General features: G+C 34.7%; 1 protein-coding gene across 1 annotated transcript in view; it reads left to right on the top strand.

The window, feature by feature from the left end:
* Positions 1–2,098: 2,098 nt before the first annotated feature.
* Positions 2,099–25,460, top strand: part of Rpn2 (Regulatory particle non-ATPase 2) — a 137,046-nt gene continuing 113,684 nt past the window's right edge. The window contains exons 1-3 of the mRNA XM_035361533.2: positions 2,099–2,227; positions 15,443–15,560; positions 23,299–23,362. Of these exons, the coding sequence (XP_035217424.1) occupies positions 2,209–2,227; positions 15,443–15,560; positions 23,299–23,362 (201 nt within the window). The 5' untranslated portion in view covers positions 2,099–2,208. The remainder of the gene's footprint in view (positions 2,228–15,442; positions 15,561–23,298; positions 23,363–25,460) is intronic.

The following is a 25,460-nucleotide window of genomic DNA, read 5'->3' as shown; positions in this document are numbered from 1 at the left end:
ATAGATAGGAAATATAGATTAAAGGAGCAAAAACTACAACTCTATACATTCATTGAGGCCCGAGATCGTGTTTTTCCCTCTCGAGAAATTCCTCAAAGGGTAGTGCTAACACTACTGATAAGGGCTGCTGATAAGGATAGCGTCCCTACGAGATGGTAACCAAAAAAAACCACATGATTTAAAGCAATTACTAAGTATTTAATGCCAGAACATAATAAAATGAGAATAATAATAATAATGATCATAATAAATAAATGAATTTAAAGGTAGTGACAGATATTTGATTTAGCTTAGAGAAAAGAAGTTCTACTTATCTGAACGCTCCGTCTTAGTGCTGCAAAAGATTGCAAGGAAGACAAGACCCCCAGGTACAGGAGAACTCCCGGCCTTGAGATCGAGACAATGCAGAGAATATTCGCGAAAATTTTCTTAAATAAATGAAGATTTTCCGGAAAACACCTTTGAAAATTCAGGAGCTCTTCCAAGATCCTGCCTCCATCGTACGTGATCACAGCGCCCTGTGGCGACTCTGTAAACATGTAGGGTTAGCCGAAATCACCTTCGGTTACAGTTAGTGATAACGGCGCGCGGTTGGCGAGTACAACACATGTTTACAGAGTCGCCACACTTATAAGTAGGAACCCAGGGAATTGGTTCTCCGAAGAATCGCAAGTTAGGTAAATTGAGGTGAGTTCTTCTGATAAATAAAGTGGCGGCACATTTTGCGACATTAATTTTGATCTTCCACAGTCCGAACCAGAGCTCTAGGTTTGAAAGATAATTCTGCAGTGCAGAGATTACCGTGGTGAAGTTGGAATGTTGAGATATGATAGCTTCTTCGTCTGCATATAAAACTAGATTTTTTAGGAATATCATTTACAAATATGTTGAACATTTGAGGCGAAAGTAAACTTTCCTGAGGGACGCCGGCATAGATTGGGCGGGAAGATGAGTATTCGTGGCTAACTTTTGCACTCGAAAGCATCTACTTGTCAAGTACGAATTGAAAATTTTAATGAGTTGTGCCGAAAACCCAAGCCGCAAGAACTTGTAAATAAGCCTGTCGTGCCAAGTTCTGTCGAATTCTTTGGCAATCTCAAGCTAGACAATTCCAGTTTTCTCTCGTTTGCGAAAGACTTCGTGAATGAATTCTACTACACGGAGTAACTGGTGTACCGTGGAGTATTGAAGCCGGAAGACAAATTGTTACGGAATTACTAAATTTCGATCACGGCAAATTTCAAAGAGATGATAATAGGCTAATTGGCCTGCAGGTGACCGGGAGACTTAAATTGCCGAATCACATGACAAAGTAAATATAAAAACTCAGACTTCCATAATTACAGTTGAATTATGCCAACGGAAGTAAATATCAGTGACAAATAAAAGACCAATAGAAATTGGTTGTTAACATTTTGATTTAAGTTCTTTACAGTTCTCTTTTTTAATTTCAATAATTAAAATTAAAAACTTACCCATTAGCCTGAACGGATATGCTAATTTAGCAATAGCTTTTAATGCTAATTTAGCAACAAAGCAGAACAAAATTACAATCAGATACCAAACAAATATAAACACATCTTAATCCTGTTTTTCCCCATGTATTTTCCTTTTGTCCTTAGCACCTATTCCCCACACGATATTTACTTCCGTTGGCATAATGAAATTTCGCCCATATCAGGAGCCAAGTTGGCGCAACCAAGGCTGTTCTCCGAAACTTATCCGATATTTTCTATAAACTCGAAAAATGAATTATAATTTATCTTAAACAGACATATAATCAGATAAGCAGTTTATACGTATATGTGCGTGTATGTATTCAAGGTTTCGCTAAAAGAAAGAAAAGGCACTCAGAGTTTTATATATATCCTCTATCTTCTTAAGGCTACGCATAGCGAGCTTACGAACATTTGCACATAATCCTTTTATTTTCACCATGATATATTTCATACGAGGTTTTATTTTAAATAAATTATTGAAATTGTAGGCTTAAAACTGTGCTAAATCTGTAGTTTTGTCCCATGCCATGAGGTGAATCATACTGTGGCTTGCCTCTAGTCTGAATTCGTGTTACGAGCTCAATTATGTGAATTTAAGACTGGCAACACGTTTTCCAAAAATCGCAAGTCAATGAAGTAAAGTAAGCGGTGACTGAAATTTTGTGTTACTTCCAATTAAATTGACATTTGTAAATTGTAAAGCTAAAAGATGAATATAACATCTGCTGGTATGTTTTATCTATTTACATACTGAACTAAAATATGTTATTTTTATTGACTACTTTGAAAAGAGTCGATATGTATATTTTTTCCGCGAAGTATAATTTTGAATCTATCATTTTGAAGTTATGAAGTATCGGAGAGCTCCGAAGAGCTCTCTGATACTTCATAACTTTAAAATTAATCTTCGTTGCTATAATAAGTGTATCATATTGCTAAAATGTAAAGGAATCAACTAGTTGTAGTAATTCTCTGCAGACGAAAACAAATGCTTAAATCGTTTGTTGAGTACTGAATTGTTTCTCGGAAAACCAGTAACGAAATATATTTACGCTATTTTGAAATCGTGTCTGAATATTTGAAAAATATTTTAATTCTTTTTTTTTTTTTTTTTAATTTAATAAAGTAGGACAAGGAATAAGAATTCTGTGATTAAATTTTTCAAGTTTTTTTTTTTTTTTTTTTTTTGTATTTTCTGACTTATAAAGTAAATAAAATTGTTCTACCTTATCAGACAAGGCCTTTTCATTTATTATGTTGTAAAGTTTCAACTAAAAGGAGACTTTAGAAAGTTGAATCGTTTACTGACATTTAATATTCATAGGTGAGGTCAGGTTATTGTACTATGGCAAAGCGCATGAGGACTATCAACCAAAGGAGAGAGATGCTTTCTCAGAGGAGTTTCCTAGGCAGTGATGACAAACCTATTTTGGGTGACATGCATTTTCAGAGCTGTCGACAGAGCAAAAAGTTGCATAATACAGAAATATTTTATATCTTTCAGTGCTGTCATCATTGTGAACATATGCTGCTCCAACCTTGGGTGCATTCTTGTCAGATGGATAAACAGATAACAAACGGATGATTCTATATGTGATATGCACCAGATTTAAGCTAGGGTTCTTCTGGATTTTGTTATGTGTACCTCAAAATGTTGTCATCACTGTTCTAAGGGAAACTTACTTGTATTCATGTTACCTATGAGAAAATCAAGCAGCCAGGAGTTATAATCATGCAGCCAGCTGATTTCCTTCTGATCAAACAGGGGTCAAACTCAAAGTATTCAGTGACCTTAACTACTTAGCCACTGATGCAGCCAGTGTTAATCCCTTGACATACAAATGAAATATGAGTCTGAATAATACCATTTAATTTGGCTCAACTTTGGGCACTGATGTGCAAGCTTAGGAACAGAATGTTTTATTTTCAGATTTATATTGCTATATAACAATCATAATATACTGTGCAGCGTTTACCAAAGACAGTTCTTGAAGTCTTGGAGATGTCAAAGTTTCTAGTGGCACATGAAATCGGTGACATCTCCTGGCCATCATTGTATGTCAAGGGGTTAATAGAACAATAAAAATGGTATTAATAATTTTAAAAAAAATTGTATAAATGGCGTTTTAAATTTTTCAGAAAAACAAATATATTCTGAAATCTTAAGATTTTGATTGGTACTTTTCCGTTTTGCCGGCGCAAACGATAAAGTCGGCAATAATGGTTTAACTGATGCCAGACGAAATATCTTCGCTGGTAACCTTTTACGCCTCAGTTTCAAAACAAGTTGAAGCCATTTCTTATCAGATTGTTTCTTTCAATACTGGCATATAGAATTTTTACCCGATATTTAAATTTTATCCCCTAAGACAATTCACGGTAATAAGTCAATTAGAACGCAATTACACTGCTCATCCGAAGGCGAAATCAAGTGTTAAATTCATCAATTCTAATAAGAATGCACTTGCGAAGTAAAGCACTGCGGTTTTACATAATTTCTGAGTAAGCTATTCGTACGAATTGAAATAATTCTTGCATTTAAACTTGTATTCCAAATTAAGATTTAACTTGAAATTAATGTAGATAATTACTGAGCGAATTAGATTTTAGTAGCGTAGTTTACGTGAGATGAGATCACTTGGGGTCACGTGATACGAACCGGCGAATCATGATTTTGAACCATGAAATCATAGTAAATTCTTAAATTAATGTCTTTTTACAAATTTATTGTCTTTATTTATTGGCTTTTTACAAAATTTTAAACCATATTAAAATGTTTATGCCTTCAAAATAAAAAAAAAAAATTCTTAGAATTAACATTTTTTATGTGTATACTGTATGTTGTCGCCAACAAAGTCTGCTTGGCGAGATTTGCGCCGGCGAAACGGAAAACTACCTTTTGATTTAATATGAGCCATTGTGATGACGGTTAATGTTTGGATTATGGTAACTTTTCGATTTTTTGGTGAAAATTTGGCAACCAACTCTGCTACAACAACCCTCTATTTTTTTTTCGCCGCCATTTTGTCTTCACGAAGTAAAGACATGTTTCTTTTCTTTTTATTTACTGAACACTTTTTCCAACAATCTGCTATCCGAATTACACTTATGCTAGAAATTTTATGGAACAAAACTGCTTAATCATGACAAATATTAACTGCCAAATTCGGAAAAAGTGCAGAATCGCAAACTCCTTGCCGCATTTTTCAGAATCGCATGTACACATAAACCATGTACACGTCGACTTATTTTTACTTAAAAAAAAATCCCAGAATTGCACAAAAATGGCATTGCACACACTCTTAACTTTATCCATCTACACTTCTATTTTCTCATAAATTAGAAAAATTTGCAGGAAAATTTTGTGAATCTTTAAACTCGTTAAAAAGCACATATATGAAATTACCTGATCGCGAAAAAGTATATACCCTTTCCAAGGATGAACATTTCCACGTATAAAATATCCAAAAACTTTTACCTCTAAATTATCTATTATAAACGTCACCAACAAATTCATAACGCAAACATTAAAAATGGTTGTAAATACTTAAATTGGTACAACTCTAATATACGCCCTAATTTCACCAAATGTGGCGATATGTGTTCTGCACTGGTTTTTGGCGCGATTGCGTGTTCTATGGCAACCATGTTGACGTTGAAAAATCTTTCGCTGGAGCTCGTTGGTTCGCCTCTGTGTCTGAGAAGATGGGAGGGAAAGATAAAATGGTAGTTGTTGAATTGAAGTTCGGCAAAAGGAAATATGATAGTGGCTATTCTGTTGAGGGGTAGTGGGTATTTGAAACTGTGGAAAGAGGGTCTGGGAGATTATTTTTAATGGCAGTGCATGATAGAAGTAGGGATTTGTGAACCATAGTATAAATTTTCTGTATAGTGTGTCTGGCTGTCATGTAAATACGATAGTGATTACGTGGCGGCATGTTAAAGGCGGTATGAAATTTATATTTCTGCTATTCGAAAACGCATTAATTCATGGTAAGTGCATTTTATTTTATCCTTGTTCTTATTTTGTAGAATGTTATGTTCATTAGTTCTTTAGTATGGATTTCTGTCATTATTGTTGTTTTTTTTAATTTTTTGAAATTTATTTTAGTTTATTTTGTTGTTTGGTGTCTAGACTGTACAATTCGTAGGTGTTTTTTAAAGTTGAAACAGAACGTTGTGTACATGGTATTATTTGAAATTTATTGTTGTTATGTTATTTTATTAAAGCGAGGAGTGCGTAGATCGTAGATTCCTTCCTTGCCTAAATTGTGCAATTCGTAGAATTTTTTTTAAGTTTAAACAGGATGCTGTGTACATGGTATTCTTTGAAATTTATTGTTGTTATGTTAATTTATTAAAGCGAGGTCTGTGTAGTTTGTAGATTCGTTCGTTGCCTACATTGTGCAATTCGTAGATGTTTTTTTAAGTTGAAACATGTCGCTGTGTACATGGATTCTTGTCAAATATTTTTGGTTAGAAACTTTACGTTTTTGCTATCTAAATTTTTTTGTTTTTGTTTCGGATTTTTAGCTAAATTGTGTGTTCAAAACGTAGTTTTTGCATGTGCGAAAACCGCGTTTTTGGAGACATTTTAGGCTTAAATGTTCAAAATGTAGACAAAAAATTTAGATAGTAATATGGCAGCGTGAAGATATTTGGCGAGAAATTTGGCGACTTGAGGGCGCATATCAGAGTAGTTCCCTTAAATTATTGCCATGCACGTTTACTTCCACTGAAACGTATACCAAATTTCTACAAACATATAATTCACAAAATAACTATCATTTAATTAAAATATAATTAAATTAAAAAACACTACTTAAAATATAAATAAGCACATACATTAAATTAATAAAAATTAGCTTACAATCCTAATTACTTTAAACTAAATCATTGCTAATAACAATTTTTCAATAATACCATATTACTTTATTTACTCCTTACATTTAGAACAATGCATAAAAATAATATCCTCAAATAATTAAAAATACTAACTTACCTAATCTTCTTCAGAATCTTGATTATGTGGCGGATAAACTTTTCTTATAGATTAAATAATCCAGTAGTCAACTGGCATTCTATTCACCCACTAATAAGAAATTAATAAAATTTCCCCCATACTCAAGTGACTTTCAGCAAACCACGTACCCTTCCTTACACTCCATTTCACAAAATGTCCATTTTCACCAGATTTCTTGCACCGCCATTCAAACTTATCTGTAATATCCTTCCTTTCACACAATCTCATTTCATTCCCACATGTTGGACATTCATATTTATCCACAATTAATCCTACACTCATACACCATTCAACCAATTCTTTTGAATTATCAGATAAACGCATTAAAATTTTAAAATTCACTTTAGATAGCGCCATGCAATCCAAAAATTAATCAACACTTTCACACAACACACAATGAAGCTTAATACAAAATAATATAGTACTACAGATATTTTTCCAAATTTTACCCCCTTTTCCGATTAAAGAACTGTAATTCGTCCATTAATGTCACATGACATATCTCATGATCTCTCATTTCCCTCACACAAAATAATGCGTAATCAGAACTGAGTACTTCTCACATTATTACCAAAGTCCTAGGTAGTAACCTTTATCGCCTCCAAAATGTCGCCAAACTACCTGTTACCATATTCCAAAGATTAGCCATCATGACTTATTGTTTTTGCGATAGATCTAGTAATTTTGATAGATTTATAGTGTTCTAGTATGATTGTGAATAATTTTTTTTTCCATTTTGAGTAGTATCTTAAATAAAAACAATATGAGAATTAAACATTCAAGTTTATTATTTTCTTTTTTCCCTTATCCCCCTTATTCAATGATGTTTTGTCCCTCTCATTCCTGTACTCCTGTAACTTGACTGGCATTAGTCAATAAATAATAACTTTACTTGACATTTTTTAAAATTTGAAGATGGCATTTGATTTTGAAAAACACAAAACTAAGAAAATTTATAGACACTTTCTCATTAGTACTTCAGAAAGATTAGGGGTTCTCTACCAGGATATAATCTCTTATTTTCTATTTGGAGATATTTGTTAAGCCTGTTATTTATCTGTTGAGAATTTAATTTGTTTATGAATATTAAAAAAAGTACTTCTATTCAAATTTTGGTATTTATCAGCATTTTCTATGTTTTTATTTTATAAAACGTTAAAAAACAATCCAAATTTAAATAAATGTATTTTTTTATTTTGAGTTTTGGAAAGGAGGGGACAGGATCCTCTAGCAGTGGTGAAAGGGTCACATGGAGCTTGAGAATCATTGTACTATATTATTTATTTTGTAGCCATTGTTTTCATTTCATTAGCTGAGTGTTACTTATATCTCTTTGCTGTTTTTATTTTCAAGTAAATATTACAGTAGGTGCTGTTCAATGTGATGTATTCGGATACGCAAACGAGTTTGTGACTTTTCGGTGGAAGGTATAGATAATCAGAAAGTACCATGGTTTTTGGCATGTTTATATTAAATCAGTTAAAACTCTGTAATAGTATTGACATATATTTTCGTTAATGTATAGTGTTAACAAAATAGGCATGGAGAAATGTAATCGCATTAAATAGGGCATGCTGTGTGAAAAATAATAAATGCTTCTAAACATATTTAACTGTACAGCCTTTAAATCTCAGTATGTGTTACATGCATAAAATTTAATTGTAAGAACTTTGATATTTAAATGTATACATTTAAAAAGATCTGAAATTATTAAAAGGATTTTAAATTTATAAATCCAATCATTTGAAATGTTCTAATTAAATCATTATAATTCAGAATGAGTAAAAAATCGGACTATATTTTTGAAATTAATGGTGTATATTATTGTATACTGTAGAGGGAAGTGGTAAATAGTAAACAGTTTTGGTACCATGTCAATTTACCATCAGCATTTTTAAATATTAATTTGAAAATTATCAGTAGCTTCTTCCAATACAAGTTTAAAATATTTTATACAAAATTTTGTAGAAATTGGGAGGCAGAGATTGCACTGAGTGGCAGAAAACCTAAAGTTCGAAACTTGTGTGTGTGTTTCAAATAAGAGTAATGTGCTCAAGTTTATGTCATTAGCGAAGTGGTACTGAATTTTTAATAGCTGATTGCAGATTCATAGCAGAAGGATTGTGAGATGGATGAGATGCAATTTTAACTTAGTATTTTTGTTGTTGACTATGGAAAGCAGAGAAAGTGACTGCATACATCAAAAACATACAGAAAACATCTAGCTTTCCTGGTCTCGCAGTAGAACGATTACATAAATATTCTGGAAGCATCTGCTTATAGCTCACAGGCAAGAGCTGTAAATTGAGCCTGGTGATGGTGTTATATATTGTTCTTCAAATTGAAAAATTGATTTTACTGTAATAATATTTGGCTTTCTTAGGCCGTAATGCTAACACGTGATCTGATTAAACTTGCAGCTGTATTTCTAACTTAACATTATTTAATGTGTGTATTGTATTTATGCATTCTTTCATACTGCCAGTGTTACTATCAAAATGCAAAATTATATAATTTTTGTATGGTATTATATAAGGTATATTTATTTTTTATATAGAATAGTAGTAGGTAGAAACATTGCAGCGAACTTGCTAAAAAGTTACCAGGAGCTGTAGCTCCACGAAATATTGTAACACAGTACTACATAAATAATAATTTTTTATATATATAATTATTTTTTATATAGATATATATATATCATGTATAGTTTCGATCAGTTTGCAAGAATATATCTTTAGGCGCATATTTTTTCAGCCTGTAAGTAATAGAACTTGACCTTAAAGATGTTATTAAAACATTTATGGTTATTATTAAACATAATGGTAAAACATCTCAAAAGGTTTATTTATTTTTTTTAATAATGTGCTTATGTTTGACATTATTAAAAAAAAAAAATAAACCTTTTGAGATGTTTTCCAAGATTATAAATTGATGCTTAAGCCTTAAGTTCACGGGCTCTCCAGTACTTTATAACAATGCCCTCATACTATGAAAGTGCAATGCAATTATTTAAATGTTCAAAAATCATAGGCTGATTGGAGTCACACAAAATACATTTTGGGGAATCCACCACTCCAATTCTGTAGAAGTGGTCTCACAAACAGTCATGTCTGGTCAGATGTCTAAATAGAGCTACTGCTTTCTTGGAAAATTGGGAATGAAAGTTGTCTCCTTCTTCTTGTCTCTTATCGATAGCACGTTGAATCATATCCTGATTAAGAATTTTGTTAAGAGTCAGGTTAACAAACAATTTAGTTGTATAAAAAGAAAGTAGGGTAAAAATATATTTATGGTACCCATTGGTGATTTTTGGCTATCCATACACATCGATGTATTTTCACTTGAAAAAAATCTGAGAATTTCACAAACTTGTCATTGTGCACTGAAACAATCGACAGTTTTATTACCAGCTTTTAATTTAAAGATAGTATATTCTTTTTCCGTTAAAATATTGACCGGAGGACATCCAGCCAAAATCTGAAGGAGCTACTGTGGAAACAGTTCTAAAACACTTAGTAATGCCCAATAATGCGATTCTTTGAATTTGCAAAATTTTGTTATGCATTCAGACCGTTTCAGTCCACCATGCATCACATGCATACAAGATCTTTCTCTCACTAACTCTTTTATATAAACTGGTAAGAATTTTACCTTGGAGATTTATTTAAGTCTATTAAAAATATGGATGCACTTTTCATTGATCGTAATGTCCAAATATTTGATTGTTTTAGAAACTAATTAGTTGTCCATATAGTTTGCACCTAGGATGTATAGATCTAGTATTGGTAATACTTAAAAAAAAGCTCTTCTTTGGATCAAATTTGAGTTAAGGGGTGTTGGAACCCCCAAATCTTCAAAAAATGGTTATTTCGTATCTTTGCATTTTAAAATTCTCTGCACTTTTATCTTTCTAAAAATACCATTCTTTAATCTCTATGAAAATTAGAACTGTAAAAAATATAGTTTTAATTTGTCATCGAATGCTTGGATAAATGAGGATTTTTACATGAAAATGCGTTTTTCTCCAAACGTGATTTTTATATACTCGATGTACCTTTTTCAGGAACTACTGCTGACAGGTATCTAAAATTTTTATGGCTTATTTATTAGTTTCCTAATATTTACTGAAATAAGCTTTTTGTGATAAACTAAGAAAAAATTAAAATTTTTTTTTTTTTTTTTTTGTGTGAGAAAAATGCTAAATTTTACTATGCCTAAAAAAATATTCTGTAAATTACTCTAAAACTCAAAATGTTTCAAAAGTTCACTTCAGTATAATCAGATAGGTCAACTTTAATTAGACAAAAAATTTCAAGTGTGTATCTACAGCAGATTTTGAGAAAAGGTACATCGAAAATGGCCAATTTAACTTTGTCGGGATAGCGGTTGCTGATACCCCTTAACATGGAAAGACCACTTCTCCAATTCTTGAGTGGCTTAACTGAAAGCTTTTTGAATACAGTAGAAGTCCAGAAATCCGCAACGCTTGAGACCCGAGGTTGTGCAGATTTTAGGATTTTGCGGATTTCGAGACAGAAAAGATAATATTCCGACTAAAAGTGCAAAATAAATGAGGTGTATTACATACATTTAATTATTATTACATACATTAATACAATAATTAATTATATGCATTTAATTATTATTACATATATAAACTGATTATATTATATTGTTCATTTCCATTAGGCTCCTCTATTCTTAAATCAGCATGAATCTGCTTCCCCTTTTCTCTCAGGAGTAGTCCTGAAATAGGTACCCCATCACTCCGCTGCTGCCGGAACCACTCGTACAAGACAGCATCGAGGTTTGCCGATTTTGCCTCATATAAAGATTTCTGCTTTCAGATTCCGGGGTTAGAATCACTGTTGCTGTAAAATTTCAACAGCTTTTCTTTATTGTTCCGTATATCATACACAGTCCGTGTGACAATTCCATATGATTCTGATATAAACCGAACAGTGGCACCTACTTTCATCTTTAGCAGAATTTCCACTTTTTTCATTACCGTCAATGCAACGTGTTTACGTTTTTCGACGTTGCAAGCAGTAAAATCACGAGCGCGTTTCTTATCTGTCATTGTATTAAAAAGGACTGAAATTTAAAATATTTTTCATTTATTCACAAATTATCCGAATAAAAAAAATGACATCACTAAACAATCTCGTGAAATAACAAAGCTCGGAAAGTACAACGTGAAGCGTGAACTTGAAAGAAGAGTTGAGTTAATCGTCTGCTTTTTTACCTAGATGCAGATTGGAGGGGGAAAAAACTCTTATCATGATGTCAATAATTTTGTATTTCCATTACGACTCATTATTATTCAGTAATTATGACATCATTAACCAGTAAGTATTTTTTCTTCAATATTTCGTACTCCATGTTGCGGTTTCCGGAACCCATAAACTAAATGTTTATATTTTGAGAGGCAGTGCGGATTTCAAGTCGGCGGATTTCGGTATTTGACTGTAGTATGACGACCACTTCCCTTGGCCAGTAAAACAAAATTGTCAGCATAAGCTAGTATACTAACATTTTGTGGTAAGGTTATGTTTAAAGCTATATTAGCAATAATATTCCACAAAAGTGGACCAGATATTAAGCCTTGGGGACAACCCCTTTGGAAATTTCTGTGAAGCCACTTATTACCATGACATAAGGAAACTTTTCTTTCATTCAGAAAATCACTTATTATTAAAAGAAGATATTTCTTGGACATTTCATAATTTAATTGCTTTAATAAAATTGGCCACCAAACATTTTTGAGAGCGCTCTTTGCATCTAAGGATAAAATTGCAGTATGTTTACCATTCCTTCTATTTCGAAGGATGTCAGAAATTAAATTATCTATAGCCTGGGTAGTTCTTTTGCCCAGCATAAAACCAAATTGATTTTTATTTAAAAGATTATATGATAATAAATAATATTGTAACCATTGTGCCATGAGTTTATTCAGCACCTTGCCCCAGGAAGGCAGTAAAGCGACCGAAAAGAGGAAGGATCTTTATTCTTTCTTTCTTTGTTGAACAAAACCAAATAAGACTCTTTCCAACATTCAGGAAAAATTCACCTCCGAAGACATTCATTCGAAATAGCTACAAAGAACTTTTTATTACATTCAAATATTTCTAAAATAATATCCAATGTCAGGCCATCTTTACCAGAAGCTATATCTTTGTTTAACTTTTTAAGAGTAAGTTCCACTTTATCCAAAGTAAAATCATAGTCATTTACGGTCTCTGGAGGCATCTGACAATCTGATAAAACTTGATAATGACATGATAGATCACCGTAAGTAGTATCACAAGGAAAATGATATTGTAGGAGGTAATTTACTGTTTCGTCTATATTCTTGGTATAAGATCCATCTTGGTATTTCAAAGAGGCAATTTGCAAAGCTGGTTTATATTTATTAACAGCAATATAGTAAGGAATGCCAAAAGGTTGATGAATATTCAAAGTGTCACATTGTTGTTCCCAAGCACAATTTTTACTAATGTTGATTTCTCGTTTATATTCAGCTAATTTCTTATATTGAATCTTTAATAATGCTGTCATTTAGAGGTTTTCCCCTTAACTAGGAATGAAGTAACAGTAATGTGATGGCTAGAGCCAGGATCATAAATTATTTCTCTGTTCGCCTCATCTGCTATTGGCGCATATAACCTTTCTGGTTATGCGCCAATAACCCAAACCACCACGCCTCATCTGCTAAGTCACTTGAAGCCAAAAGTTAAATCAGGGCTAGAACCACTTCCATTATTATGTATGTATAATACAATATTTAATCATACAACTTAATTGATACTTAGTATAAAGCCTTTTGCATTTTAACTGTATACGCACTAGCATTATGTTCTGATAATCCTGTTTCATTATATACTGTATCATGCATATGTAGGATATTGTATGGCTTATTTATATAGCATGATATCGTAAGTACTGTAATGTATAAACTAGTCCCACTAGTCTCTGGATAAGGGTGGACGTGGTGCTATTACCAATAACCCAAAACGGTAAAGGGATGGTGCCCACGTCCTCCGTCACTAAACTAAACTAAAACTAGTAGAGGTAAGTAGGACTGTTAGAATTTCTGTAGATCAGTTCGAGAATAATGAAATCCAAGGGGTCCTCCATAGCTTTTTCTGCACTGTTTGTGTGTCTATAATTCCAGTGTAGACTATGTGCATCCACGTAAAATTGTTTTATTAGAAAATTGAATGTTATCAAAATTTAACTGAGAACTGCTTGGGCTATAACAGCTAAAAATTTTAAAATGGTTCTGATAAATCCAAACATTGACTTGGACCAACTCAGCTCTACTATTGGACGAAAGGTCACTAATGATTTCAAACGTAGAAATTAAATTGTTCTTAATGTCAACTAAAAATACCACTGGCATTATGCCTAGTTTTAGGTAATAGTTTTAAGTAAAAACCAGGGAATTTGCATTTAGTTAAATTGCTATATTCAAAGTTTGCTTCGACTGTCATAAAAAAAAAAAAAAAATCAGTGTCATGTGACCCTAAGATAGTGTGGAGTTGTGTTCATTTTCCTGAGAAATTCCTCTGTCATTCCATTGGAGAATTCTCAATCATTGAATGTCCTGGAAAGGACAACTTGAATTATTTTTTGAAGTCTTCATCAAAAATAAGACGAGAGATTTCCAAACCTGTAGGAGATACAGTGGAACCTCGAGATACGAGCACCTCTGTATAGGAGAAATTCAAGATACGAGGAAAATTATAGCAAAAAGTTTGAGCACTGATTCGAGCCAGGCTGTTGGAATGTGTGGCGCCATTCCCCGATCCAGCTTGACTCGGGGGAATCCTCTCATCAGATCACTCGGTGTTCTTTGATCTACGTGTTTGTGTGCTTGTGAGTCAATACATTTAACATGAAAATAATTATTTCACGATGCCTCCCATGAATAATATTGCCTCAGATTGTTCTGCAAAGAAAAATAAGAAAGCCATGGCCATTGAAATTAAGAAAGAAATCATAGATAAACAAGCGTGATGCAAGAGTGACGGATTGGTGAAGACTTACGACCTTTTAACATCGACGATTTGCACTACTCTAAAGAAGCAGGTTAAGAAACTTGATGTAACCAAAGGAGTTGCCGTTGCCTCCAAGCACCATCCAAAACTCCTAGAAGATGTTGAGAAGCTGTTGTTGGCATTGATTAACAAGAATCAGTTAAAAGGTTGGTGTTGGAAGCTATCATAAAGGTAAACTATGTGGTTTTACTATTTACCAGTATTACTTATTAGAAAAATTGAATTTTTTGTTGATATTTTTGGGAAGATGGAACGAATTAACTGGATTTTCATTAATTTCAATGGGGAAGTTTGTTTCTAGATCGAGAAATTCGCTATACGAGCTCAATGCTGGAATGAAATAAACTCGTATCTTGAGTTTCCACTGTATAGCATTATCTAGGGTGCACCACGAGAAGCCTGCTATATTACACTCCCTCAAAAGGTTGATAAAAGTTTAGTGTTAGTTTACACTAAAATTTAAAAAACTTGATTCCTAATTTTATGAATCCTTTTGTATATCTTGTAATGAATTTTATGTATAAATCCTATTTTCTTTAAATGTGTAGATTTTTATAATTAAAATACATTATTTTCCATTCATATAATAATTTAATTATTCTAGTTTTACTATGAAATATTATCTTATGTCATTTCTGCATATAAAAATAGTATATAAAATTATTAAACATGAATGCAGTAAATTTTGTGTTACCTGTTTTGGTGTGAAGAAAGAAACAATCTTAATGAGTTAAACATATTTCATTAAAAATTTTAAATATTTGTTTTGCAAAATTATTATATTTCAAATTTTCCATCTTTTATAATGCTTGGCAGTTTTTAAACTGTGAGTTTTTATTTATTTACGTATTTTTTTGCAGGTGGAATACTAGCACTTCTGGATGAAAATCAAGCTGAAGTGCATGATTTTGCTTTGAAAAAATTAAATAATATAGTGGATGTGTTTTGGCCTGAAATATCAGAAGCTATTCAAAAAATGTTAGTATTTCATTACAAAATTTTTATTTAATATTTGAATCAACGTGTGAGAACTCGTTGTGTGAGTGATTTTGCTTTTCAGCATTGATTATTTGACTATATAAGTAAATTATAAAATCAAGATGCTCCAGATTATGGGAAGAATCATCAGTATTATGAAATCTTGGCTTGCAAAAGTTTAATTAATATAGTTAAAAAAGAAGTTTGTGTCAGAAGAATTTATTCAAAGGTAATTATTTTTAAACTCGGTAAGTGGTTCAGTGGTATCTCCTCTCAATAGGTCCTTCCTCTGAAAACCCATCAAGCACTTGGCTGAATGTTTTGTTTGTGTGATGGTTGCTTTGCTGTAGGTCCTAGAAAATTGCCTAGTCTACAAAGTTTGAGATTCTTGAATTCACATTTTCTCACTAGCCACCATGGAAAAATTCAGTGCATACTGCTATAATTTGTGTGGAACATAGATATATAAAATTATTCCAAATCTCAAGGTATAAACTCTCTTGTCTTTAGTTTTTTTATTATCATCAGTAATCTTTACCAGATCCTTATCTTTCACTTCCCAAGGTTGATTGATCTTCAAGCTGCCTTTATGTAAGACCCTAAGCCAATATCAGCATGTATATTCTGATACAGCATCATTGTTAGATATACCATACATCTTTTGATGTGTTTCTGTTGCTTTGTGCCCTTCAGGGGATCATCTTCTTGATGAGACGGGTGTCACGATCCTGGAGCCCCAGTGATCTATCCTCTTTTCCGTCTCCTCTCCTCTTGGCTGGAACTTTTTCCCTTCCCTTCTCCCTCGTGGTTTCTCTCTACGGAGTTTGGGGCTCGTCACGAGAGGCTGGAACAGACCTTGTTTCTAGTTTTCAAGTGGGGAGAAAACTGCCCACGTGTTTGCCGTGCGTGGAGACCCGTGTCGCTGGAAAGGAGGGTCCTGGTAGTTGAGGGGCGAGGTACTGTCCCCAACACACTGCTTTGGCCTCTGCTTCAGCTAAACGGGAGGCACCTTAGTCGTCCTCACGGGTGTCAATCGGCTGGTCACTAGTCCTTGTGTCAGTGGCTTGGGGTCAAGCTCTCGGGAGTACCTGCTTTCGGGAAAGCCGACTGTGGGGCTTCAGTTTGCGTATAGGTCCGGCTAGCCCTAACACAGGAATCTGTGTTCCCTTGTTGGGCTCCGTGGTGGGCGGGGCTGTCGGACCCGAATTTTTTCTCTTTTAAACATGGCTTCAATTTTCATACTAAAAAAACCTGACCCAAACGAAATTAAACAAGATATAGAAATAATTGAGAAACCTATTAGTAAGAAAACCCGTACTGATGTAAATGCAAAGGAAACTACTGAAAATCCGCGCTTCCTAGTTGTCTCTTGTCCTTCTGGTGAACTGCAAAAGATGTCTCCTTTTCTAGTAAGCAAATACATTAACTCATGCATAGGTCAGCCAAAGAATATTAAGCGTCTCCGTTCTGGAGACCTGCTTATAGATACTGTTTCGCCAACACAATCTGCTTCCCTTTTGTCACAAACCAAACTTGGAAATGTAGCTATAACTGTGTCAGCGCATAAAACTCTGAATTTTTGTAGAGGTGTTATCTCGGAAATCGACCTTCTCTCTGTTTCAGAAGAAGAGTTCGTTTCCGAGTTAGCTGACCAAAATGTCTGTGGCGCTAGGCGGATCAAGATGCGTAAGGAAGGTCAGTTGATTGACACCAAACACGTGATCCTGACCTTCAAATCGCCTGATCTGCCTAAGAATATTAAGGCTGGATACCTCAATTGTCCTGTACGTCCATACATTCCAAACCCTATGCGATGTTTCCAGTGCCAGCGTTTTGGCCATTCCAAGATGTCCTGTCGTGGGACCCTGACGTGCGCTCGATGCTCGTCGGTTGGCCACGATAGCGAAAATTGCACCGCTGCAGCACTGTGTATAAATTGCAAGGGCAACCATCCAGCATTTTCTCGTTCCTGTCCGAAATGGAAATTAGAAAAGGATGTGCAGACCATAAAAGTTACCAGGAACATTTCGTATTCCGAAGCCAGAAGACAAGTTCAAAGCACACAGCCTATATCGAACAAATCATATGCCAATGCCGTGAAATCAACCCGCACAATAGCCACCCAAACTTCCATAAGTACACAGACTCCACCAAATAAAAACCAGCAGCCTGCAAGCAAGAACAAAGAAAATCCAACACATACCATACAAAATAAAGAAATAGCAATCCCGAGCAAACCCAAAACTGTGCCTCCAATAATAGAAACCAAAAATAGAAGTCCCAGCAATAGTTCTGCAAATAAAATTATTTCTGAATCTGCAGATTCAGACAGTATGGAAGTGGAAGACGGTCTAGAAGTTCCCGATCATCTGCTTCCGCGCAAAACTAAAAAGGAACACAGGAACAACAAACATCAATCATAATGGCCACCCTCGTCTCATGGAACTGTCGCGGTTTCCACCGAAATTTGCTCGACATCAAAGCCATAATCAATGCTTATCATCCTGTATGCTTCGCAATACAGGAAACAAATCTAAAACCAGAACAACAGGCAAAACTTCGGAGGTTTTCTTTCGTCAGGAAAGATAACATTGCAGGTGAACGTGCCAGTGGAGGTGTAGGTCTCCTCACCTCACTGGATTATCCCTCAAATGTGCTTTCTTTGACGACATCCCTCCAAGTTGTCGCTAATCAAACAAATTTTGATATTGTTGTTACAGTCGTTTCTCTGTATTTGCCTCCAAATGAGCATATTGATCAGCAAGATTTAAATGGTCTTTTAGAGCAGCTGCCTGAGCCTTTCATCATAATAGGAGATTTTAACGGCCATAGTCCGCTCTGGGGTAGTAAAGATACAAATTGCCGAGGGAGACAAATTGAGCAGATGATCGAAGATCATAGCCTTTGTCTCCTGAATAATGGGCAGGATACTTACTTCCATGAGCCTACAAAGACATTCCATGCTCTCGACCTTGCCATCTGTTCACCATCTCTGTTGCCATTTTGCACTTTTAGTGTCGGAAATGACCTGTACAACAGCGATCATTATCCTATTTTTGTGTCTCTTGCACGAAGAGAAGCAAATCCCATGACGAGACTCCCTCGTTTTATCCTGGACAGGGCAGACTGGGAACTCTTCTCTTCCATTGCAGAGCTCACACATCAAATGGTAGAAGGTGTGCATATCGATGACGCTGTTGAAGCTGTTACTAATACTATTATTCAGGCAGCTATGCTCTCCATTCCTAGAACATCAGGAAAACTACTAAAATATTCGAAACCGTGGTGGAATCGCGACTGTCATGAAGCACTGAAAAAACAGAAAAAAGCATGGGGTATTTTTCGTAGATATCCTACTCTGCGAAACCTCATAGCTTTTAAAAGAGCCAGAGCAAATGCACGGAAAGTAAGAAGGCAGAGCCAGAGGGATTCCTGGATTTCATATGTGTCCTCAATAACATCCTCTACGCCTAGTAAGCGGGTTTGGGAAAGAGTTCGAAAAGCATGCGGAATGTATAAAGACCACTCACTTTCCTTTCTGGAAAAAGATGGCCGAGTGATTAGCTCCATAGAAGAAATTGCAAATACATTTGGTGAGACATTTGCTGCCGTTTCTTCCAGCCGAAATTACTCACCTGCATTTCTTTCTATCAAGCAACGCTCTGAAAAAAATCCCATCGCTTTCAACTCTTCCAACTTTGAGCCGTACAATAGAGACTTTACTATGGTTGAACTAAAGAGAGCTCTGTTGCAGACACATAGGTCTTGTCCGGGTCTGGATGGCGTGTATTATGAAATGCTAAAGCATGTGTCCTATAAGTCACTGAGTGCCCTTCTCACACTTTACAATAGAGTGTGGAAGGAGCGTACATTTCCCAGTGCATGGAGGAGAGCTATTGTCATTCCTATTGCGAAGCCAGGGAAAGACCCGAGGAATCCCTCGAACTATCGGCCAATTGCCCTTACCAGTTGTGTTTGCAAACTGTTTGAAAAGATGGTAAACAGCCGCCTAGTCTACTTCTTGGAAAAGAATAATATTATATCGCCTTATCAGAGCGGTTTTCGAAAGGGGAGAACGACCGTAGACAATATGCTTCTATTAGAGACATCTATTCGAAAAGCCTTTGTCAGAAGAAGTCACCTTGTCTCAATATTCTTCGACATTGAGAAAGCTTATGATAAGGCATGGAGATACGGTATACTCCGGGATCTTCACGAGAGTGGCTTGCGCGGCAACCTACCAATTTTCATACAGAATTTCTTGAACGCTAGAACTTTTCAAGTAAGGATTGGCTTTGTTTTTTCGGATGTTTTTCAACAGGAAGAGGGTGTGCCTCAAGGCTGTGTGCTTAGTGTAACCCTGTTTAGTTTAAAAATAAACTCTGTACTAAAAGAACTTCCTCCCACCATCTTGGGATCTCTATATGTTGATGATCTGCAGATTAGCTGTCGAGGAGCAGACATGAGATATGTAGAGCGGCAACTGCAGATGGCTCTGAATAAGATCCAAGAATGGTCAGACAAACAGGGATTTACATTTTCGAAACAGAAAACTGTGTGTGTTCACTTTTGTAGGAAGCGTGGTCTCCATCCTGAACCTGAGTTATATTTGAATGGTACAATTATTCCAGTTACGCCCGAAGTAAAATTTTTAGGAGTGACGTTCGACCGAAAATTGACTTTCCTTTCTCATGTTTTAAACCTGAGAAAGAAGTGTCTAAAAACACTAAATATTTTAAAAGTGTTGGCGAACACCTCCTGGGGTGCAGAGCGTTGCTCCATGCTTCGCATTTACAGAGCGCTTATCCGCTCTAAACTGGACTATGGCTCAGTTGTTTATGGATCCGCTCGCTCATCTGTTTTGTTAAAACTGGATCCTGTTCACCATCAAGGTCTGCGGATTTGTTCAGGAGCTTTCAGGACTTCTCCTGTGCAGAGCCTATATGTTGACTGTAACGAACCATCACTTCATCTGAGGCGTGAGCAATTGTCCCTTTTGCAATATTTTAATACTCTATCTCAACCTGAACATCCCAATAAGCTGTGCTTACTTGATAATGAGTGTAACACATTATTTGAAACACGTCCATCCTGTGTTCCTACTTTCCCTTTAAGAGTTCGCCCTGTCATTGAGGAACTCTCCCTCTCTGATATGCACCCCCAAGCAGTACAGAATTTTGAAATTCCACCTTGGGAAAATTCACGGATCCAGCTTCTTGATGTTTTTAAACATCACGTAAAGGCGAGCACTAACGAGATCGTTTACAGACAACTTTTCGCTGAGCACAGGCACAAATATAGCAGTTATTATTCGATATACACAGATGGATCAAAGTCAAATGATCATGTCGGGATGGCTTTTGTATTTGAAAATTACATAGAGGGCAGATGCCTGCACCATGCTTTCTCTGTCCTAACATCTGAACTAACTGCAATATATTATGCCCTTTTGTACATCCCAAAGCTCTGCCACAAAAAGTTCATAGTTTACACAGACTCGTATAGTGCTCTTAAATCCTTGGAAGCTTTTCCCAACGCTCAGAATCCTGTGGTAGTGGATGTTCTCAAAATTCATAGAAATTTAATGATACGAGGATATGAAATCCTGTACTGCTGGGTTCCCGGGCATACGGGAATAAAGGGAAACGAGCTTGCAGACAGCGCGGCAAAATCTGCTGTCGAACTGTCCAGTCGCCTTATCCCTTTTAGAGACATCTGCTGTGTCATCAAGGGAAAGATACGAAAAAAATGGCAGCAAATTTGGGATGTTCAGCATCACAACAAGTTGAGAAACATCAAACCTAGAATTGAGCATTGGGATTTTGCTGGAAATCGTAAAGAGGACGTTCTTTTGACTCGACTCAGAATTGGTCATACCAGAGTCACACATAGCTATCTTCTTAAAGCTGAAAATGAGCCTGTTTGTTTTAATTGTAATGTTTGTTTATCTGTTCGTCATATTTTAATTGAGTGTCAATGTTTTAATAGTCTTCGCCAGAAATATTTTAATAGCTGTGACTTACCTCTCGACCGTTTAATCGGAAGAGAGGTCAATTCTAATTTATTTTATTATTTAAAAGAGATTGGCTTTTATTACCAAATGTAATTTGTTTTGAAGACTGTGTCTTGAATGTTAATATGTGCTTTTAACTTGTTTTTATATGACTTCATCCTCTGGATTTGGTACATTTATCTACTTGTTTTTCTTTATTGAATTTTCATGTCATCAATTGTAATCATCTCATCTTTTGTTTGGCGCGTCATAATCATCTCTGGTTTTTGCGCCATAATCACTCACTCACTCACTCACTGTTGCTTTGTGTACAAGAGAAACTGCCTGATATGCTCTTTTTGGACTTTGCTCCTTTGCTTTTCTTTTTCTTGTCCATTTTTAATGCCATTATCTTTTACTTGATGAAATATTGGATACTTTTATATTGTCTTGCTACTAACATAGGAAAAATATTTCCGAAATATGTATAATTACATTTGATTGAAAATTTTGACACATATCCAATGTATAAATTACAGAATACGCATATGATGTACAGTCAAAAGTCTTTAATTCAAACGTCCATAATCTGGAATGATCTATAATAAGCTACAAACTTTCTGCGCATGCGTAAATGCATAATGCGAAACGCATAATGCTAAATGCATGTGCATATGTGTTTACGCATGCGCGTTTAATGTATAATGGATGGTATAAGCTAAGTTAAATTATCTAATTATGTATTTCAGTTAATGTTGCAGATTGCATTGTTCCTTAATCTTCGAATTGGATCCGGCTTATTATTTTTTGCAGACTGTTGGAGCAATTCTATAAAAGTAAGCTTGAACTTTCGATTATGTCAAAAAAAATTTCCGATTCTGGAGCTGCCAAAGAATCTACAAAGCGAAAGCATGTTTCGATGTCCATCAAACAAAAAGTGGAATTGCTGTAAAAAATGGATAAAGGCATATACTTTGTTTCTCTAACCATTCTGAAATCTGTTTATCAATTTCACGCTGCTCTGCGGGAGGGGGGGGGGGAATGTTGTGGCGTGCAATGAACTGGAAATTGATCTGTCAGCACTATCCTTATCTTTTGGGCAGATGTTTTTATTTTATTCGGCTTATAATTCCTTACTAAATGTAGTATTTCGTCTCGATGTACTCCATCTTTGATATGATTTAAATCAAATTCCTTGTCATTATAAATATCATAAATACACATCAAATAGTTTTCTGGTGGCAATTTTCTAATTTTGACTATGTGTAATGTAGCTTTACGCATGCGCGTGTTGAAAAAAATGTTTAATAAAGTAAACAAATAAATATTAAGCTTTTTTTTTTTGTAAATTTTGATACCCTTTAGATCATAATTGCTCTTTATTTCATAAATTACGGTTTCATATTTTTAATTTGATAATTTCTGCTTGCCATCTTACGAGATTTAAATTGATGATCCGTAATCTGGAAAAACCGATAATCCGGAACCGCTGAAGCCCCGACGATTTCGGATTAAAGACTTTTGGCTGTATAATAGATTGTAAATGTACACAATTATTTAAAATGGGCAGGATTAAAAATAATTAACTTTATTCTGAACCATGTACTGTTTATTTTTCGAAATTCTATGTCCCTTTTTAGATTTTGATGTACATTTATTTGTTGTTGAAAATCTCATTCTTATGCAAGCATATTAATTTTGTTAAATGCCTTCTAGATTTCATCATATCAATTTCTTCTTTTTCAGTGAAACATTATCTGAAAATGAAGTTTTTAGTAGCAGACAATTAGCCGCTTTAGTTGCATCTAAGGTATATTTTTTTCCTTTGTCATTAATCAGTTCCTTTTTTTTTTTTTTTTTTATACAGAGCGTGCCATAAATTTGCACTAACTTCAAAAATTCATAATAAAAGAAGTAATATTTAAAAAAAAATTCAGTTTGTGCCAGTATGATCAGAGGGATACTGTATTTCTTTTCCATGTGTATAACTATATATATATATAAAGATTGAAAATGTAACCAAAAGAGTGTGCACACACATCATAGTGAGACATATTATGGAAATCAGATTAGCTATAAAACACTTGGCTGGAAATTGGATTCATCATTCAATGCAGGCAGCATGCTACCTTTACCAGATTGAGCAGTGGTTAAGCTTTTCGATAAGAATGGTGAATCCACATGTATTGCATTCAAAATTTTGCACGGAAATAGGACTGAAGGCACAAAAGTATGGTTTTCTGAGAAAATTGAAAGTTTGGAGAATTGCCCACAAAATAGCAGACCATCCTTGAGCATGGACCACATCCATGTTGTTCAAAACATCAACAGGAAGTAGCAAGCTGGGAGAATAACAGGTATTCCAGAATTGTCACTTCAACATATTCTGTGCAGAATCTTGAATCTGTGTCCATATAAAATACAAATATTTCATCAGTTATTTCCAGCAGATACAGATGAAAGACAAAACTGCTACATACTGGCACAAATAGAACGTTACCCACAGTGGTTGGTGAACATCATGTGGATAGATGAAGCCTAATTTTTTCTGCAGAGTGATGTCAATATGTAAAACAGACGTGTCTGGGCAACATCAAACCCTCATGACTACTTGATCAAGCCACTGCATTCTCCTCATGTGACTATTTGGTGTGGTTTTATCACATCTTTCATTTTGCACCCTTTCTTTTTTGAAGAATGTTGTCATGTATCTGACTGGAAGATCTAGAATTGCAGAATGGTATGCTATGCTTTTTTGTGACTACGTTGTGCCTGCATTGCAGGAAAGACATGTTACTTGGCGTCACCTTCATGCCTCACATTGCACGTGGGTCAAGACTTTCCTGTTGAAAACTTTCACTGAAGACCAAGCTAAAAGTTGAGGTTGTAAAAGGCCTTCACAATCGCGAAACTTGACCCAGGCAGATTTTTGCTTGTAGGGATACTAAGTACCTTGTGTACTGCTGCTTCCCTGTCGCTTTTGTATAACTGAGTAATGCCATTCGACGGACCATAGGTAGCACTGATGCTGAGATGCTGCATTCAACAGTAATAAGCATAGTGGCATGCTTCACTTGCCTAATACATTGTGCTGGTGGTCATGTTGAACATCTTTTACTTTAAAATAAATGTACCATCTCATTTTATTGTGATCTGTTTCATTGTCTGTTTGCCTGATTTGCATAAAATGTCTCAGTATGACATGTAAGCACCCTTTTTCAGTTACTTTTCACTATTTTTTTTTTTTTTTTTAATATGTGGAAACAAAATCCAATATCCTTCTGATCATTATTTGTACAAACCAAAATTCTGAGAACTGCTTCTTTTATTATAAATTTTTGAAGTTTACATGACTTTACGATGCATCCTTTTTTAAGTAAAAATAATGTGATTATCATATCTGCTAATATTAATGATTTTTTCATAATGTTTACAAAAAACTATTCTAGTTTTACATTATCATTCATTTTACTCTAAGTTTAGTTTTACAGTATATTTATTTACAGTACATACATGAAATTCAGTTTTTGTGAATTTTGTAATTTTTCATGAAGATTCCAAAAGTTATACCAGTTTGTATCTTTTGCTCAAGTGGTTTATCAGCCTTTTATTTTATTATTAATTTATCCACAGAAATTATAATTTAGTCGTCTTCAGATTCCATGATTTTTTAAAAAACATAATGAATGTTATAATGTTATTTAAATGCTTATTTCTGATTTTCTGAACCCATATAGTCACCAAGTCATTGGCAATGTTGTGAACTGATAAAAACTGTTTATTTTTATGTTTTATAAGTCTTGTTCTTTCCATAAATAAAGATAAAAATAATTTCTGAGGGGGGGGGAAAGGAAGTTTATGTGGCTGATATTAACATTTTTTCAGCTATTAGATGCTCTTCAGCAAAA

Source organism: Stegodyphus dumicola, chromosome 4, assembly GCF_044657685.1.
Source record: "Stegodyphus dumicola isolate Sdum_Otavi_A_Nest chromosome 4, ASM4465768v1".
Lineage (NCBI taxonomy): Eukaryota > Metazoa > Arthropoda > Arachnida > Araneae > Eresidae > Stegodyphus > Stegodyphus dumicola.
The sequence above is the reverse complement of the archived record's forward strand: the minus strand, read 5'-3'. Positions and strand labels throughout refer to the sequence as shown.